We start from the raw sequence: 18,929 nt of genomic DNA, 5'->3' as shown, positions 1-18,929 counted from the left end.
TTAATGGGTCCTCCACCTCTGCGGAGGTTAGGGGGTGCAGTGAGTCTAAAGCTGACCAGGTGGTGGTCGGTCCATGGCAACGGAGAGATGGATAACTCCTCAACACCGCCACCTTCCTCCCATCCCTGACAGAAAACCAAGTCCAATGTATGTCCAGCACTGTGGGTGGGGCCAGATACCTGTTGGGTATACCTGTTTAGTTAAGTTTAAAGGGGGCCTTGCCCGAGAATATGAAATATTATGATATTACAAATCTTTAAGGGTAGACAACCTATAGGCAATGTACAGATCTCAAGGACAGATGTACAGCTTCACTGGTGAATCCCCTCCCACAGTTGTTGCATCCCTGGTGCATCCCTGGTGCTAACGTAACTGCAGAAACAGTTACTATAAAGGAGATATAATTGCTGTTTCTACACTATCAATAACAGAGGGCAGGCAGAATGCCTGATAGAAGTCACTCTCGGGATTATACAGAATAAACATTCACCTTCCACCCTCACCCCATCCCACAGGCCAAAACAGTAAATCCTGCCCCATTACTTTGAGAGGGATCATTGAGATTGGGTGTCAGGTCAAACATTCTTTCATCTTGATAATCATGGGCCTCCTTACAAACCCAGTGTGTGCATGCATACAGTTGCATGTGTAATAGGGATGGAAAGAATATTCAAAATACAGTACTCAAAAACTGGTTGGAAAACATGTTTTTCAAGTGTTAATTACTCTTAACAAGAAAATTCCAATACTGACAAGAATTTTCACAATTCTGGCTGTGAATGATTTTCAGTGCCTCATGTATTATGGCCCAATTTCCTCCTATCAATAGCTACACTGCTAGTAGAGGAAATAATAGGTGTGGATTGAACAGAACATATAAAATGTACAACAGATCTCTGGCAGGTCAATGCTGAATTTAGAGCACTTTCAGGATTTTAAATGTGGTTACTAGGATTTTTCATTTGCTGTCTACATTTGAACAGAACTAGTCCCTCTTGGTTCACTACACTGATAGCAGCATTTTTATAAAAAAATAAATCAATGCCCTACCTGAAGACATGCAGGCGCTCTGCCCTGAGGCTTATTCACATCAACATCTACTAGCTGCCATCCTCCTGCAGCATCTTCATGAAACATCTGGAGGAGAGAAAACACACTTGTCAGAAGCAGTTTATGTGCTCAGAGATACAAATAAAACTGGTGAGCTCTCACCCCCCCCCCCCAAACATCATTCTGTCTACATTGCATTCTCGTCTTGCAGAAGAAAATCTCTTGATATTATAGGAAACACGACTCAAGACTTCATTGCTGTCTCACTGTAAATAGTCAACAGCATTTGAGTATTTTAAAACAGAAGAATGTAGAGCCTGAATTGGGCATAGGATGTGAAAATGATAATTTTGACAAATCATTATTCAAGACTCCTTTGAAAATAATGTGAATGCTAATATATATGAATATAGTTAAAATAATAATGATAATAATAATCAGACAAACATCATAAACCAATATCGTGGCTGACAACAATAGTGGGTTTGGGCTCAGGATTCCTAGAAGCGATTATTCCTATTTGGCACCAAGGGCAGGTGGGGCAAATGGAGGGCTGGGCTAGTAGGTGAATGCCCTTACCTTATTAAAAAGTTAGAAGTGCTAGAAGGGACCAAACCAAAGTGCAGGAGCTTAGATAACATCTGACCATTTCACATGCTCTTCTCTTCTTAGCATATACAAATATTCAATTGCAAATAGAATACATACATAGATATTTATTGCACAGGGTAGTGCAATTTAACAATGTGTATTAAGAGAATCTGACATGATTTTAAAGCAAGTCATGATTTCCTTGGCCTCCTTATTCTTATCCACCTGAACATTAGGAAGAACTTTCTGACTGTGAGAGCTGTTTAGCAGTGGAACTCTCTGCCCTGGGGTGTGGTGGAGGTTCCTTCTTTGGAGGCTTTTAAGCAGAGGCTGGATGGCCATCTGTCAGGGGTCCTTTGAATGAAATTTTCCTGCTTCTTGGCAAAGGGTTGGATTGGATGGCCCACAAGGTCTCTTCCAACTCAATGATTCTATGATTCTTATCCACTCAAAGGAAAGCAATAAATCATCTTATATATACCCAATTGCATCTATTCCAGTATTCTATGCTACAAATGGCAGTGGTGGCTACTTTGTACTTTTAAGTCAAAGGTGAGTCTTTTATAGTCTGAGGGCCAATTGTTATTGCAAAGGAATAATAATAAGGATGGCATATCACAAAAGAGTTTAGCTACAGAGGTGTGACAAAATGAGGATAATAGATCCCAAAATAACAAATTTTCCTTCAGTACCCAAATTGCTAGTATTGTGGTGGCTTGGTACTTCAGTTGAACATTTGAAATACAGTTTCAAAGAAAAGAGGCAAGCAACAGTACCAAAAGCACACAAACACAACAAATGTAAGAATTCTAAGTGTGGACAATTTTTCATGTCTCACTCTTTGCAATGCTAGGAATTTGGGGGCTGAAAGAACATTTTGGAGGGGGGATGGGCAATTCTTATTAGGGGGCATTTAGTCTCCTACTCAATTGCTATAATCCATTCCAGGGAGGGCAGTCTAAAAAGCAAATGAATGGATTCAAACAGGTCAGTATATTTTTGATCTCAAGCTTCTTACTGCCAGCAAGCAAACCTTATAGACATTTCAGTCTTTAAAAATAGAAAGAAAAAAGGATCTGTATTAAAACTGAGACACTTCAAGATGCTGAAATTATGGAAAGGGAACATTGACCTCTGGGGAACTCTGAAAGACTAAGACACAAGTAGAGCTGGATTCAGGCACAGGGCCTGAGGCTTACCATTCCCATTTTTAAAAGAAATGTCAGAGACTACATCTGGGAAATTTGGATTTTTAAAGCATGCCATGGCAAGTTATAGTATCTCTAGGTATATGAAAAAATAAAAGCCTACTGGACTGTTGTCATATAGACCAATGCTTTTTAAGCTGCCCGATGTGTAAGATGAACATGAAAAGCATATTAATTCCTTATAGTGTAGACTACATAAAGTTTTAGAAAGTAAAACCAGGTCTCACAATAAGCCCTTGTATCCAAATGCTGATCACAGAAGCCAAGGAAAGTATAGATTAAGTGTTGGCTGCTACAATTCTCTCCATAGATCATTTAATTAGGAATGGGCATCATAACTGCTAGGACAATTTAATGGAATTGCTGAGCTCCTGCAATCATGAATGATGCAATGGGGAAGCATTACTTCAAGACTATTTCTGACATTATGATTGCTTGATCTGAGACAACTGACTTTATTGAGGTAGAAAAAGTTGAGCAGCCATAGTAATGGCCAGGAAAATGAAGGGCAAATAGGAGGCAATGAGGACGGATGTCCTATAAAGCTATGCTGCATATATCTTCTGCTTTGGGTGAGGAGCCTAACTGACCACAATTTTTATGGCATTATGTTGTGGTGTTATGGTAATGTAATTGCCTTCCAGGAAAGCACTCCTGACATCGTGCCTATGCTATTAAATAGCTGTGATTTTCTTTAGACATTGTTTATTTATCATTTAAAATGTAAAGAAATAGTCAATGCAAGGAAATCAGTTATTAGAATCCTGCTCCTTACGTTGTAGGAGGAGAAACTGATATCTGGGACACTGAGCAGAGCCTACCCTAAGGGAAATTAAAAGGCTATTTATTCAGCAGGAATCCAACAGCCACAAGCAAAAGAAACCAATAAAATGGTCAGGACTTGATTATTTGTGAAGTTGAGCAATATTTTTTCTCCAGAACTCTATCGATCCTCCAAGGTGACTTTAGGGTTGATCATAGAGGGCCGTCCAGACAGAACCTGTCTGGGTTTTTACTAGGGGGTCCAAACAATGCTCCCGATAAAAATGAATAAATTTGGAATACTCAATTATCTAATTATAATTAATTAGATACCTCATTAAACCCAGCCCCTCCTGGCAGGCCGAGGTCTAATAAGGTATTGGGCCTGTGGGGACTCACCCCCTGGTAGTCCCAGGACTACCTGAGGGTGAGTTCCCATTTGCCATCCCAAACCTTTTGGGCTCCTGGAGCCCAAAGGTCTGGGATGGCACCCACCCTCTTTCTCCCTCCCATGTATCCCTAAAAAGAAAAAAAATGAAGCCATCCACCATTACGCTCTTCCCCATGCGCCCATCTCCTGGTATGTCATTTTCTTGCACCAGGAGGGTGTGAGGAGGACTGTAATGGCAGTTGGGTGAGGTTTTTTTCTTTTTAGGGGTCCTTTTGGAGGTCTTTGGGGTGGCAGAATGCCATCCTAATAGCAATCAGGATGGCATTTAGCCACCCTCCCCGAGAAAGCCCAAGTTCTGGGTGGCTTGTGAGGCCAGAAATGTGTGCCAAAGCGGGTTTTATAAACCTGCTTCGGCATGCATTTCTGACCTGTTTGGAAGCACCCACAGTCACCCTGGAAGAACCTACAGATTTCTAGTGGGAACATTTTTCTAGGAATCTGTAGGTCTTAAGGCATGGATTAACCAATCACTCTATGGTTAATGTATGGTTAACTTCCAGTCACTCTAGAGCAGTGGTTCTCAACCTGTGGGTTCCCAGATGTTTTGGCCTTCAATTCCTAGAAATCCTAACAGCTGGTAAATTGATTGGGATTTCTGGGAATTGTAGGCCAAAACACCTGGTGACCCACAGGTTGAGAACCACTGCTCCAGAGGAGCTAAAGGTATTGTCTCAGATTTAAAATATGTTTTTTAATTCATGTGGATAATCTACATTGTTAAATCTCACAAAAGTGGAGTCTCTATTTCATATCTTTTCTTTGCAATCCTCTGTTTTACATATTTTCAATTCACACCGTTGCATTCCCTTCTTTCCCAGTTCACTCTTCCTTTGCACAATTTGTGAGATATTGCTACTGTTTTTTTCACACATCTGCTGGAGTCCTACTCCTTCTGATAGCAGTCTCTCAAGCAATTGCAACAACAAAATGCATTTGGTATAATTAGAATTGAGAAATTATATATTTGTTCTTGGTGAATTATATGCATGTAAACTTGGAATGTATAGACTGAAATTATTGAATTCTGAATCAGCTGCTTCATTGCATCCTACAATGTGTTCATAATAGTTTGACAATAACTTGTAAATGTACAGTAGAACAAGCAAGATTCATAGTTACACACCTGTATTGGACAAAGAGACTATTTGCATTTAACAATGCCTACCTGTGTAGTAGCTGTTGAAGTAGTACTGCTTCTGGACCCCCACATCTGCTGGAACTGCACACGTATTTCAGCAAATGTCTCAATGATGACAGCAATGAATACATTCTGTAAAAGAAAGTATGTACATGTGGAAGTTCATAAATAATTAACAGTACACACACATACATATGTGTGTGTGTTCTGTGTTCTGTGTGGCAGAGAAGGGAAACCCAGTGATTTATAATACAGTTCTACAATACCTTAACAAGCCAAGCAAGGAAGAAAATTAAGGTGATGAAATAGAAGTAGGAGCGCCACCGAGGGAAGCTGTCAATTGCTCGATACATCAGGAAGACCCAGCCTTCTTGAGAAGCAGCTTCATAAACAGTAAATATGCTTGTACCTAACAAAAAGAAACATGAAGTCTATATTCAGTGCAGAGCATAAGAAACATTTTCAAAATGAACAGTCATCATTCCTTTAATCCATGTTTCTTCTATGAAAGAAGCCTCCACAAAAAGAACAAATACATTTCTCACTGACTATGGTTAGCTTTCAGTTGTTGCCACATTATGGTGTACAATAGTTAATCCTGAAAATATGCACAGATGAACCTGTAGATATAAAATTGTTGAAATCTCTTAAATAGTTGTGATTAGCATTTGGCTTTCTTTGCATTATTCAGTTATATCAATGCATAGGTTTATAGTTGTGTGCATGGGTTCCTCTTGCTCAAGGCATCTAAGCCTAATTTGCAATGAATATAAAAGCAATCATTAAACCTTGTATTGCAGATGACCACCTGCTTATTTCTATTCCAAAATGGAAATATAAATTCCTCCCTTTCAAAGTGAAGGCAGCTACTAGACTTTTCTAAAAGCAATAAAGCCACATTTAAAGTATCTCTTGTTGATATCTCCACTCATTATGATAGATAAGGAAGTCAAGCAGAAGGAAAACCATTAATCTGATTGTAAGCAATAAGGTAGATGTAATACATTAGGGATAAGATACATGCAAAAAAGCATACTCAGTATTGATTATTTAATAGTCCAGTCCGATCAGATACTTAGAAAGTTAATTGATGGCTATGACAGTATCATGCCTGGCTGAAATTTCAGTTGCCATGTTATCTCATTGTGTCCTCACAATATTGTTAAGGTGGGGTAAACAATTGAACAAAATGCATATGGCAAACATCGCATACTTAGAACGCAAGTCCCCCCCCCCCCCCCCCAAAAAAATAATCAATGTGGGTCATCTTGCTGTAGTGCTAGCCCACCGTGGCATATTGTGTGGAAGAAAATACTACTGTGGGTTTTGTAACAAGAGGAAAAGGATTTTAACCTCAAACATACACAGTGTCAGGATCCTAACTCTGGGCATTTCTGAAAGAGACTTTGAGAATGGAAACTAAAAAAATGTAATCAGGAGCCAATTAGGAGATCATATTTCTGTGCAGCTTGGGGCAAAGACCTGCATACTATGAGCAACATGGCTGAAGCATGAATCTGAACCGCTGCCCTTCAGTTAGAATTCTGGACTCTGGCTTTGTTCCTGTAATCATGTTTGGACTCTATTGTATCCTGAATCGTTGACTCTAAATTCTGGACTGACTATCTGGCTTGATTTTTGGACTTGGACTTCAGTTTGTATTCTTGGCTATCTGGCTTGACTTTGGAATTCTGACTTAGGTTTTTTACTCATGCATTCTTGGTCATTATTTTATGAACTCTGATGAATGCATTTCTGGCATCTGACTATTGGACTGTGACCTGCACAATTGTTTATTCCTGCTCCTCACCATTGGACTCCATAGTACTTGGCTTGTCTGCATTAATTGGCCTTGGCCTTGGTTTGTGTTCATTGTTAATCCAACACTGTTCTGCAATTGTCTTATTTTAACAAGACCTTGAAAAGATTAAAGATTTCAGGTTTTTTTTATAAGTAAATATGACCTTGCTTATCTTGTGTTTAATAAACCTCAGCCTTGATGTTGGGGGAACCCTGGAACATGAGACCATCAATTTCGCTTTGTGTATATTAAGGTTCAGGCTATTTGGCTAACCACATCCCCTAGTATGAACCTGCTGGGGCCCTGAGGTCTTCAAGAGAGGTCCTTCTCTTGGTCCCACCTCCAGGTCAAGTTCTATTGGTGGGAATGAGAGAGTGGGCTTTTCTTCTTGGTGGCTGCCCTTAACTCTGGAACTCACTGGCTAAGGAAGCCAGAATGGCCCCTTCTCTGCTGTCCTTCTAGCAGCAAGCTAAGACCTCCTTATTCAGACAGGTTTTTTAAAGAAGAAGGTTTTTAAGAACAAGTCAGGGTGCTATTTTTGGCTTTGTATATATTTTAATGGATTTCAATTGAGTTTTAGAACTGTTATGTTTAATTCTGGTTTTTTAATGTTTGCATATTTGTATATTTGAAATTATGTGGTCATACTTTTAGTTGTAAGCCGCTTTGAGTCTCTTTCAGGAGAGATAAAGCGGGATATAAATAAAAATAATAACTTTGGGCAAATTTGACTGAATTCTGCACTCCTTCCATGTTGGCATACACAGAACTGTAGTGACTTTACCACATTAGTGTATCAATGAAATATCAAGGTTTTATGTTGTTTGTATTTGCTTGGCTATAATGACAAACCATGGTTGTACTCAGAAGCAAGTGTTTCTGATCTTATTGGGGCCATATGAAAGAAGAAGGGAACATGCACATACCCTAGACTCATTAACAGCACTGTGCCACGGTTTAATTTTGTGGCTCTACCTTAGTTTAGAGAACACAGTAGTGACTTCACAACCTCTGCAGAAATATCAACTTTCAGCTTTCTCAAATGCAATTAATGAACTGGTTAGATTACTATATTGTCATCATCTCTTGTTCCAAAAGAATCAAAGAATGTTTGTTTCAGAAATGTTGGAATTTTCAAGAACACACATATTAACCAAGACCTGGATGAGTCCTTATGAAGATGGAAGTCCTGAGGTGGAACTCATAAAAGGAATATCTGTGCAACCATTGTAGCCCCTATAAACCCACAATGACTTGACAGTTGTTCATCCCTAGCACAGTGTCTCTTTTCTTCAGGACAGATATTGCAGACTCACAAGGGCTGTGTGAGGATGGGGAATCTGCCTTCTCCAATATTTGTTGACAGGCTTCTTTTATCAGCACAAGGATCATAGAAGCCTCACATCTGTATTAACACAGGTCTTACATCTACATAGATTTAAATACTTTCAAGAATACATCCAGTGAATTTTTTCATTCTGTTTCATAACATTGTTTTCACTTGCACTTTTTTCTCCAAAGAAGAATGCAGTTTTAAAGCTACCAGTAGTTTTATGTCCAGTAGTTGCAGTTCTTTAAAATTTTGAAGAATGAATAAAAATGACTATAGTTGGGATTTGGAATATATATATATATATATATATATATATATATATATATATATGCTCTGTTCATTTTGAGTGACATCATAATTTAAAAACCACTGGACTAATTGCCACAAGACACCTATGAATCCAAGGAGTGATCATCACTCAAAAATTGATTTTGTCATTTGGGAGATATAGTTGCTGGGATTTATAGTTAACCTATAAACAAAGAGCATTCTGAACTCCACCAATGATGGAATTGAACCAAACCTGGCACACAGGACTCCCAAGAGCAACAGAAAACACTAGAAGAGTTTGGTGGGCATTGACCTTGATTTTTGAAGTTGTAGTTCACCTACATCCAGAGAGCACTGGGGACTCAAACAATGAAGAATCTAGACCAAACTTGGCACAAATACTCCATATGCCCAAATATGAACACAGATGGAGTTTGGGGAAGATAGGCATTGACATTTGGGAGTTGTAGTACTGGGATTTATGGTTCACCTACAATAAAAGAGCATTCTGAACCCCACCAACAATAGGATTGGGCCAACTTCCCACACAGAACCTCCATGACCAACAGAAAATACTGTGTTTTCTGGTGGTCTTTGGTGACCCCTCTGACACTCCCTTGCTACTCCCCCCAGGGTCCTGACCTTAAGGCCATCCAGTCCAACTCCCTTCACCAGGGCAAGAAAACATAATCAAAGCCCTCCTGACAAAGAGCCATCCAGCTATAGATATAGATAGATATATATGATTCACATATGCACATATATGTATATGACAGATGTATCATAGATTTGAAAGGGACCCCTAAAGAAAGACAATTATATGTTGCATTTCCCAGAGAAGACAAACCAGACGATCTCTACATCAACACTGACAAAGAAACAACATGATTTACCCACAAACATAAATTACATATATTAGAAACCAACATGTCCTCACTACTTTCCTTCCCAGATCACCAGACTGGGCCACAGCAACGTGTGCCAGGGGATGACTAGTAAAGTAATATTTTAAAATAATACCTGTGATTTGGAATAGTTGTGGAGTTAAGAATATTTGTTGAAGTTTCTATGGCAGAATGTCAAATCACAATTGTTATTGTTATTTTGTTGTTGTTGTTGTTATTGTTGTTATTATATTGTTATTTTAAATGTGTTACTGTAACTGTGAACTATGGTATTTTAATTGATTTTATGCGTTTTTATGGTTGGAAACCGGGCTGAGTCTCTCAAAGAAGTTGAGAAGGTTGGTATAGAAAATTCCGAAATAAATAAATAAATAAATAATAAAACAGTTTTGCAAGTGTAAGGAATATTTGTCTTAATGTTGATACTTTGGAAATGGGCTATTATGTTTTTAAAATTTGCTACTCAAGACTTTCTTCCCTTCATTCCTATTGAACCATTGGATCTACTCAAGGAAACCATGTAACCTAGTTTAAAAGAAATAACACATGTGGCAAACATCTATTCTGAAGGTGAAATACACCCATAATGATACCTATTTATTGCAATCCGTCCATCAGTTTTGTCTCTGTAACCTGGAGAAGGGATAAAATGACCCCCCCCCCCAATTCTATGAGTATAATTAAATAAGGCAGATTTTATTTCTGGATATGTAGGCAGACTTTGAAGCATCAAGGTTTTAATTACTCTTAATTATGGTGTCAAGAAAATCACTAGGGATTTTAACTGAGCCCTGCAATTCTTCTCCTTCCCCTCCTCCCAAATGAAGCTCAACAGCTGTTGCCGAGTTACAGAAAAACAAATGCAAAATTGGGAAGGTTGCATGCACACACACACATGAAGAAAGAAAGAAAGAAAGAGAGAGAGAGAGAGAGAGAGAGAGAGAGAGGTGTTTGCATATGTGTGAGACAAATTTATATATGAGAAATAGTGCTTGGAGCTTTTTTGTCTTTTAACTGAAGCGAGATAAGGTGACAGAATACACACACTGAATCTACTATAAAATTGGTTCCATTTTTTTTTAAAAAAACCTGGGAAATGTGGCAAAGGCTTTGTCAGCACTACAGTTTCAATCAAAAGATCCCTTAGAATTCCCTGAGGCTAGAAAGACTTTACAGAGAATTGTTGCAGAGCCACCATTAATCATTCACCCATTTACCCCAAAATCAATCATGAACACTGTTTCTAAAGCATTTTCAGTTGGGTTGCAAATGCTTAATGTAAATGTTTTTCTGCTTCTTTTCTAACAGATATTGTGTAGTAGAGGAATATTGGGACAGTGAAATGCAATGATGAATTCCCCTTTGTGTTTAAGTTTGATATTTAATGAGATTTCGAATTGCTGAACCCTATTTCCCCAAAATAAGTTCAGCACCTTGGATAGCTTCTTCAGGGTTTAGACTAAAATTTAGAACAGATTCATTGCCCCACAGGCATGGGAGGCACCAGCTGTCATTGCTATTCCTGCAATCTAAGCGGCAGAGATAATTCTTCACTAATTTGATTATCAGAGAAGCAACAAGTAAATTTAACAGGGATCTTCCCCTTGGAAGAAACCCTTAAAAATGCTTCAATTTCAAAGCCTATTTGCAATGAGGGACTTATTATGTGCAAAATTAAGGCATGGATGTTTTGGCCATTTTCTGCACAGGACACCGTTTTCTTGGCTGTTGATTTCCCAGTAACATTCTTCTCCTTTCACCTTCTTGGCCCAAATAGAATGTCATGTTTTTCAGTTCCTATACCAATCTTCAAAGTGCTGGAAACATTCATTCCTTTCTGGAAATCTGTGAATTCCCACTCCATCCCTTCTTCACACACAACAGCTTTCTTTAGAATATAAAGAATCACTAAAGGCAGGAAGGAGTCAGGCAGAAACCAGTGAAAGCAGCAATGCTTTGTAAAATATGTATCTTATGTAAAAACCAGCAATTGAAGTAATACATTAATAAATCTTCAGGAATGTGGTAAATTTGTTATATATCATTCTTACTTTACTTCTTATTAGTATTCAGCAGTTGAAGAATGACTGGATACTTAGTACATATTAACATGTGATCTGGTTTCTTCCAGATCATGTTCATGGTACCTGCCTCTCTCAAACATTTAGGTGATAATATTTATTTATTTATTTATTTATTTATTTTGGTTACTTCTATCCTGCCCTTCTCACCCCGAAGGGGACTCAGGGCGGCTTACAAAAGCAAGGCACAATTCGATGCCCGCATCACATAACAGCAATAAAACAAATAACATCAATTAACAATTAACAACAATTCTTGCATTACCACCATAAACCAATAAAACCAATAAGACCAATACAAACCAATTTTCTATTACAGTCTTTTCTATTACATCTTCTCTTTGCAAGATATTCATGGAGACCACCAAAATAATCTCCGATTCTCAGCACCTTGTTTCTCATAGTACCAAACTACCATTTGAAATAAGTAGTAAATGCAGTATTACTTTTTCATACTTTTAGATATTTATTTGTTTATTTATTGGAACGATATCCAAACTTTCTCCCAGAATGGGTTTCAAGGTGGTTTCCAAAAGATTTAAACATGAACTTTTAAAAAAGTTTTAAAACAATTAAATAATAATGGATTAAATAATAATAAATAATTATTATTTAAATAATAATAAATAATTAAATAATAATGGATTAAAACCATGATTAAGACAGTTAAAACACATTTAAAACATAGGTAAAGGTAAAGGTTTCATATGACATTAAGTCTTGTCTTATCCAACTCTGGGGGGGGGGGGGGGGTGCTCATCTCCATTTCTAAGCTGAAGACCTGGTGTTGTCCATAGACACCTCCAAGGTCATGTGGCCAGTGTGACTGCATGGAGCTCCGTTACCTTCCCTCTAAGGCGGTACCTATTGATCTACTCACACTTTGCATGCTTTTGAATTGCTGGGGCTAACAGCGGGAGCTCACCCCACTCATCAGATTCGAACTGCCAACCTTTTGGTTGGCAAGTTCAGCAACTCAGAGGTTTAACCCACTGAGTCACCAGGGGGGCCTCATTTAAAACATAGTAACAAATAATTCAACCAACAAATGAAATAAAATACAGTACCCTACTTATATACTACTGCTATATCATATACAACTTAAAGGTCTGCCTGACTAAAAAGGTTTTCACTGTTGATGGAAAGAAGGCAGAGAAAGGACCAATGAGACCTCTTGTGGAAGGGTGTATTACAGCTTGGGTGGCAGCCATGGAAAAAGCTGTATCTCGTGTTCTCACAAAACTTGACTTTGAATATGGTGAGGTAACAAGAAAGCCCTTTCCTGTATATCTTAAAGCTTGTGCTCACTTTTGGATAATCTGGACCCATGCTGTTTAGGACTTTAAAGGTCAAAGCTAGCACTCTGAACTGGCAGCCAGAAAGGTTCTTTCAACAGGATGTCACATGATTCCCATATCCAGTCCCAATCAACAGCTTGGCCAAAGCATTTTAAACCTGCTGAAGTTTATGAATGATTTCCAAAAGCAGCCCCATGTAGAGCATGTTACAATAAGGCACATTTCACAGTAGCCAGGCCTGATTTTTAAGGAATGGGAATAATTGGTACACTAGTTTTAATTGTGAAAACACACATCTGTACACTGCCAAAACCTTGTCATTTGGTTCAGTTATGAGTTCAGGTGTATGCTCAAGGTATAACTCTGTCCAGCACTGGCTGGATCCCTATTCCCCAATTTTATTTTATTTTTGTCGTGTCAGGAGAGACTTGAGAAACTGCAAGTCATTTCTGGTGTGAGAGAATTGGCCATCTGCAAGGACGTTGCCCAGGGGACGGCCGGATGTTTTGATGTTTTATCATCCTTGTGGGAGGCTTCTCTCATGTCCCCGCTTGAGGAGCTGGAGCTGGTAGAGGGAGCTCATCCGCCTCTTCCCGGATTCAAACCTGCGACCTGTCAGTCTTCAGTCCTGCCGGCACAGGGGTTTAACCCACTGTGCCACCGGGGGCTCCTATTCCCCAATCTGCCTTATGATTGACCAGGAGCACCTCTGTCTTGTCTGGCTTGATTTTCAATTTGTCCACCTTCATCCAGTTCATTACTGATGGAAGACAATGGTTTTGGCATAGAAACCGTTTCCTTAGAATCAGATATAAAGACGAGATAGAGTTAGGTGCCATCACCTTACCAGTCTAAACAATGTGTCTAAATCATGACCACGCCTAGGAACAGAAATGCTATTTGAAGATGGGAATTCCTGGCTGAGGGCACTGAAATACCATCACTTTTTTGGTTCTTTCTCCTCTTCTCACTCCTTGTTTCCATTAGCTTTAAATAATGTTCTTTCCTTCCTAGCGCACAGGATAACCTTGCAAAAAATAACCACTTTGAGAGTTCATTCCAAGCAAAGTGATAGAGTTATATTTAATTTCCTTTTGAAGTAAAAGTGATGAGACCTCTGCTCTTGATAGAGATTTTAGCCCCTTCTTGACAGAACAGTCCCTGAACTTCTATAAGCGTAACGTTAGATTTAGCAGTATAGGAATCCTAAAAAATCCTACACAGCTAGAGGGGATGATGACACTTTTCCCTCCAGGTTCCAAAGCTTTATTCAAAGAACCTATGGTCACCTTCTATATTACATCAACTGTGGCTGAAGTTTGACACACATGGGTATTTCTCACACCAAGGATGGCAACTCTGTCTTCACTAACAGGAGAGACTGGGAAACTTCTAACCTGTGGGCCTAATCCAAATTGCATATGGCCCAAACAAACCAATGGAGGAGGTCTCTCTCCCTTCCCAAAGCAAGATATGCAGAATGAGGGAAGGCACCTCCATGTACAGCTAGCTTTTAGAACTGGGAATGCAAATCAGATGCATGGGGATTTAACTACTATTTTTGATTGCTATATATAAAAATGGAAATGGATGTTTCCAAGTGGAAAGGCCAATCAATATGGAATAGGGAGGAAATTTCAGACCTCTGATTCAGGTAATGTGCTGGGAGTCTCCGAAACTTGTTATTTCACTAGTTTAAGGAGCTTCCTGGTATACAGGTTTTTGGCAGTGTAGAACATGGAGATCAGTCTTATAATTGCTGTTAAATTTACAGAACATTTTTGTTTATTAAATTAATAAAAGTAAAAGTCAGACACACACTAAGGACACTTCTAGATAGTGTCAAATCTGTGCCAAAGTGGGTTCCCATCCCTACTCTCTCCCAAAAACCCGGGCTTCTTCGGTGAGGGCAGCTACATGCCATTCCGGTAATTACTGGGATGGTATGCAGCCACTCCAAAACCCCTTAAAACAACCCTTAAACTTACCCAACCACCATTAAGGTACTCCTTGTGTTGTCATGGTGAGATGAAATGACATGGCAGGAGATCCGGGGGGGGGGGGGGTGAGCAGCACCCCCAACTGGCTTGTCATTTTGTCAAGCTTTAAGGGTTGTTTTGGGGGCTGGAGGGAGGGGTTGGGTGCCATCCACAGACCTTTGGGTTCTAGGGCCCCCAAAGATTTGGGATGGCAAATGGGGACTCACTTTTGGGTAATTATGGGTAATCTTGGAACTACCCTGGGGTGAGTCCCCACAGGCCCAATACCCCAGGAAGGCCCAGACCTAATGGGGTATTTCATTAATTTGGAATAACTGAGGTCATTCCGAATTAATTCATTTTTACAATTTATTCTTGCTTTCCCCTGTATTTCACCTCAAATTTTTGGTGAAGTTAAAACTGTTAAACTTAAATGCATAATTTTGCTTCCATTTCAATTTTTTTTAAAAAAAACCAAAGACTTAACTTAACCTGACAGGCCAGCCTGTGTCATAGAATGAAAATCTACAGTTGTAAAATCTACAGTTGTAAAATCTAAATTTATTGATATAGATTATTTCTATCCCACTCCATACTTGGTAGGGGTCCCAGAACTGCTGACATATGAAAAGAAACAAAACAAATACCACCATTTTTTTTTACTATTTTACTATTTTAAAATTTGTATTTATATCCTCTCTTTTTTCCATAATGTAATTCAAAAGGGCAAATCTATCCATCTAATCATGATTATAGAAATTGGTTCAGGAGAAAAGGCATCAAAGACTGGGAAAGATTGAGCAACCCATTCCTGCCTGATAATTCTGGACATCAGATTACCTTTCCCTTGTCAGTTTTACCACAAAGCACCCCAACCTTTGCTCTAGAACAGTGGTTCTCAACCTGTGGGTCCCCAGGTGTTTTGGCCTACAACTCCTGGAAATCCTAACCAATTTACCAGCTGTTAGGATCTCTGGAAATTTAAGGTCAAAACATCTGGGGACCCACAGGTTGAGAACCACTGATCTAGAACATGGGTCAAGTCATCATCACATTTTGATAGCCCCTAAATTACCAGTAGTTCTTCTGTACTTCTTTTATACCACTTAGAGCACTGGTTCCCAACCTTTGGTCCTCCAGGTGTTTTGGATTTCAGCTCCCACAATTTCTAACTGCTGGTAAGATAGCTGGGATTTCTGGAGTCCAAAACAACTGGAGAACCAAAGCTTAGGAACCACTGACTTAGAGGAATCAAATATAGCCCTCCCTCCATAGGTGAATGGACCCCTCACCACTAGATACACTGGAAGTCCAGCTTCTGGAGAATCATTTTCATTTTACACTAATTTCAGATCAACAATTTACAAGAATTAAACTGAATACAAATCCAACATTATTTGACAGATGAGGAAGTATCTCATGTTTGGGTTCTGCTCCCCTTCAAACAGATGATAGCACCAGCTGGGGGAATGTGTGTAAGCTACACTCACAGCTTGATTGTCTAGCAGATATCCCCAAATGCATGCCAACTAGAATTGTGTGCCATTGAATAGATCAAATTACTATTAAAATGCATACAACACATTTGGACATGAAACATGGTCGGCAGTCTTCATTTTATCAATCACTGCATCAAATTAAGTGGTGTGGTAATTTCCATTGCTCGCTATCAGGCAAAGACTTGAGATTGGGGCTACAGAGAAGAAATCATAGCACCAAACTACCAGGTCTCTCTGATCAACATGGATAAAAAGGCCATATTAAAACTCCTCTTCCTCATCTATATCATTGTTGAGTTTGAGTATGATTTTCAGAGAAACTGGCAAAAAGGCATGGTGATGAATGATTAAACAACAAAATGTTGTTGTGATTTGTGTTATCATCTCTTTGGTAATGCAAAATATTTGAGAGAAGCTTGATCCTGAAGAGGAAAATAAACTCATTTGTTTGACAAAAGACCTGCTGCTGCTGAAAAACTGCTTTGTAGAAGTGGCTCAAGTCATCTGCCAGTATTTTTTTTGGTCTGCTGGTGGAGGCATAGCTGTAAAGACTGTCATGATGATTGCCTACATTCAAAATTTACTGCTATACTAGTGTTAAAGGGGGTGCATTGACACAGGATGTGATGCATTATTTGCTTGACTCTGGAATTGTAATTTGTGCTTTCCTGCTGGATACATTTATGATGTATTCATAGATGCTGGAGATTGGCCAGGCTGGCATAACTAGCCAGGTTAATTGGTCTGACAGTTTTCTTTTGCCATTATTAATTAATTTATTTATTGAATGTATTCTCCTCCTTTCCCTTGATAAGAGAATCAAGGTAGATTATGGTGATTTTAAATTGAAGTTAGCTAAAATGTTATACTACAGAAGTGAAAAAAAACCCCATTGAATAACAGTACCACTAAAAGCCGATAGTAAAGGTAAAGGTTTCCCTTGACAATAAGTCTAGTCTTATCTGATTCTGGGGAATAGTGCTCATCTCTATTTCTAAGCCAAAGAGCTGGGGTTGTTCGTAGACAACTCCATGGTCATGACTGCATGGAGCTCCATTACCTTCCCGCAAATGCAGTACCTATTCATCTACTCACATTTGCATTTTTTCGAACTGCTAGGTTGGTAGAAACTGGGCCTAATACCAGGACCTCACCCTGCTCCCTGGATTAGAACCGCCAACCTTTTATTCAGCAAGTCCAGCCACTCAACAGTTTAACCTGCTGCACCACCAGCAGATAGTTAAACATCATTCAAATACAACTAAAACATAATTAAATTATAGAGGATAAAAACACGGCAAACTACCCCTTTGCTACACGATTAAAAATCAATCAAAATATTTTTGTACAGTATTTGAAGTGTTCTTTTATTTTTTAAATATAAACATGAATGGGGTTACATGAACTCCATTCGTGACTCAAAACTGACTTAACATTTACTGAAGTCCTGTTCTTTAATCGGTGAAGCTTATGATGTATAGTTGCTGTTTAATCAAGGAAATGGTAACTATAAATTCTACTCTTCATAGGTTTAATCCCAACCTGACCAAAACAACTTTGTAAAATAAAATAAAACTAAAATCCACCTTGGCTTTCAAACCATAGCTTTATTATATACCAGCCTTTAAAACACCAGGAGTGCCGCTAGGTGGCGATGGTGTTCTTTGTGCACATCAGAGACAGTGACTGTGCCAGTTCTTAAGAAGCAGAATGGGGTTAGTGATACCTTTAGTCTGGTATTTTGGATCGATGAACCAGTCTCTCCCTTATGCTTTGCAAAAAAAAAAATGAAGACATATATCCTCATTTAGAAGTGGTGATGAAGAAACAGTTTGCTTTTCAAGTAACCGTTGAAATATTATCAGCCCTGTAGCACACTGGAGATTGCCACTGCTGAATTCTCTTCCTAACTAGGAAACATTTTCACATAAGAAACAACAGCTTTTACCCTTCAAGGGACATGCTCTTAAAAACATCAACATAGCTCAGAAGTACATCTTTACTAACGTTCTGGGCAATATTAAATGTCTCTTGGGTGTCAGCAAAGAAGAAATAAAAACAATTCAGGATGAAGTCTGCCAGGCTTGATATAAGAAATCTACTTCACTGTCTCAGCAGATAGGAATGACAGATGGCTATCACTGCCATTCTGTTGTTCATATTACTCTTACTGTTTCCAACTGCTTCCCTGTCAGAGGTCTTTCTTTTCTTTTGGTTATTTTTATATTATACATTTCCCCCAATGAGCATGGTGCTGTGCAAGATTCCCTCCTCTCAACTTTGTATTCATATAATAATCATGTGAAGTATGCCAGGCAGAAAGAATGGATGACCCAAGGTCTCCAAGTGAGTTTTAAAGGACTGCATCTAGGTCTTTTGGTTCCTCCCCAGTCCCTTTTCAGTACTCTGACTAGTATACCTCACTGGCCAAAGGTACAATGGACATCTGCTTGCAGCAAAAAGAGGTAGGACAGAGGAAAAGTAGTAACTCTTTTTGTTCATCTTTCAGTGAGCATAGTACTTCCTTCATACCCTGTCTCCTGTTCTACCACTGGATCTCCAT

At 38.9% G+C, this 18,929-nt stretch overlaps 1 protein-coding gene across 3 annotated transcripts in view; it reads right to left on the bottom strand.

Annotated features, from left to right (window-relative positions):
• The window catches only part of NALCN (sodium leak channel, non-selective), a 275,342-nt gene that overhangs the window by 143,279 nt on the left and 113,134 nt on the right, over positions 1–18,929 (bottom strand). For all 3 annotated transcript variants that reach the window (XM_060769568.2, XM_060769570.2, XM_060769569.2), the window contains 3 exons: positions 5,467–5,609; positions 5,228–5,332; positions 1,051–1,137 (listed from right to left, as the gene is read on the bottom strand). In XM_060769568.2, the coding sequence (XP_060625551.1) occupies positions 1,051–1,137; positions 5,228–5,332; positions 5,467–5,609 (335 nt within the window). The remainder of the gene's footprint in view (positions 1–1,050; positions 1,138–5,227; positions 5,333–5,466; positions 5,610–18,929) is intronic.

This window comes from Anolis sagrei, chromosome 3 (genome assembly GCF_037176765.1).
Source record: "Anolis sagrei isolate rAnoSag1 chromosome 3, rAnoSag1.mat, whole genome shotgun sequence".
Taxonomy (NCBI): Eukaryota; Metazoa; Chordata; class Lepidosauria; order Squamata; family Dactyloidae; genus Anolis; species Anolis sagrei.
Note: the sequence above shows the minus strand (reverse complement) of the source record. Positions and strands in the feature narration are given on the sequence as shown.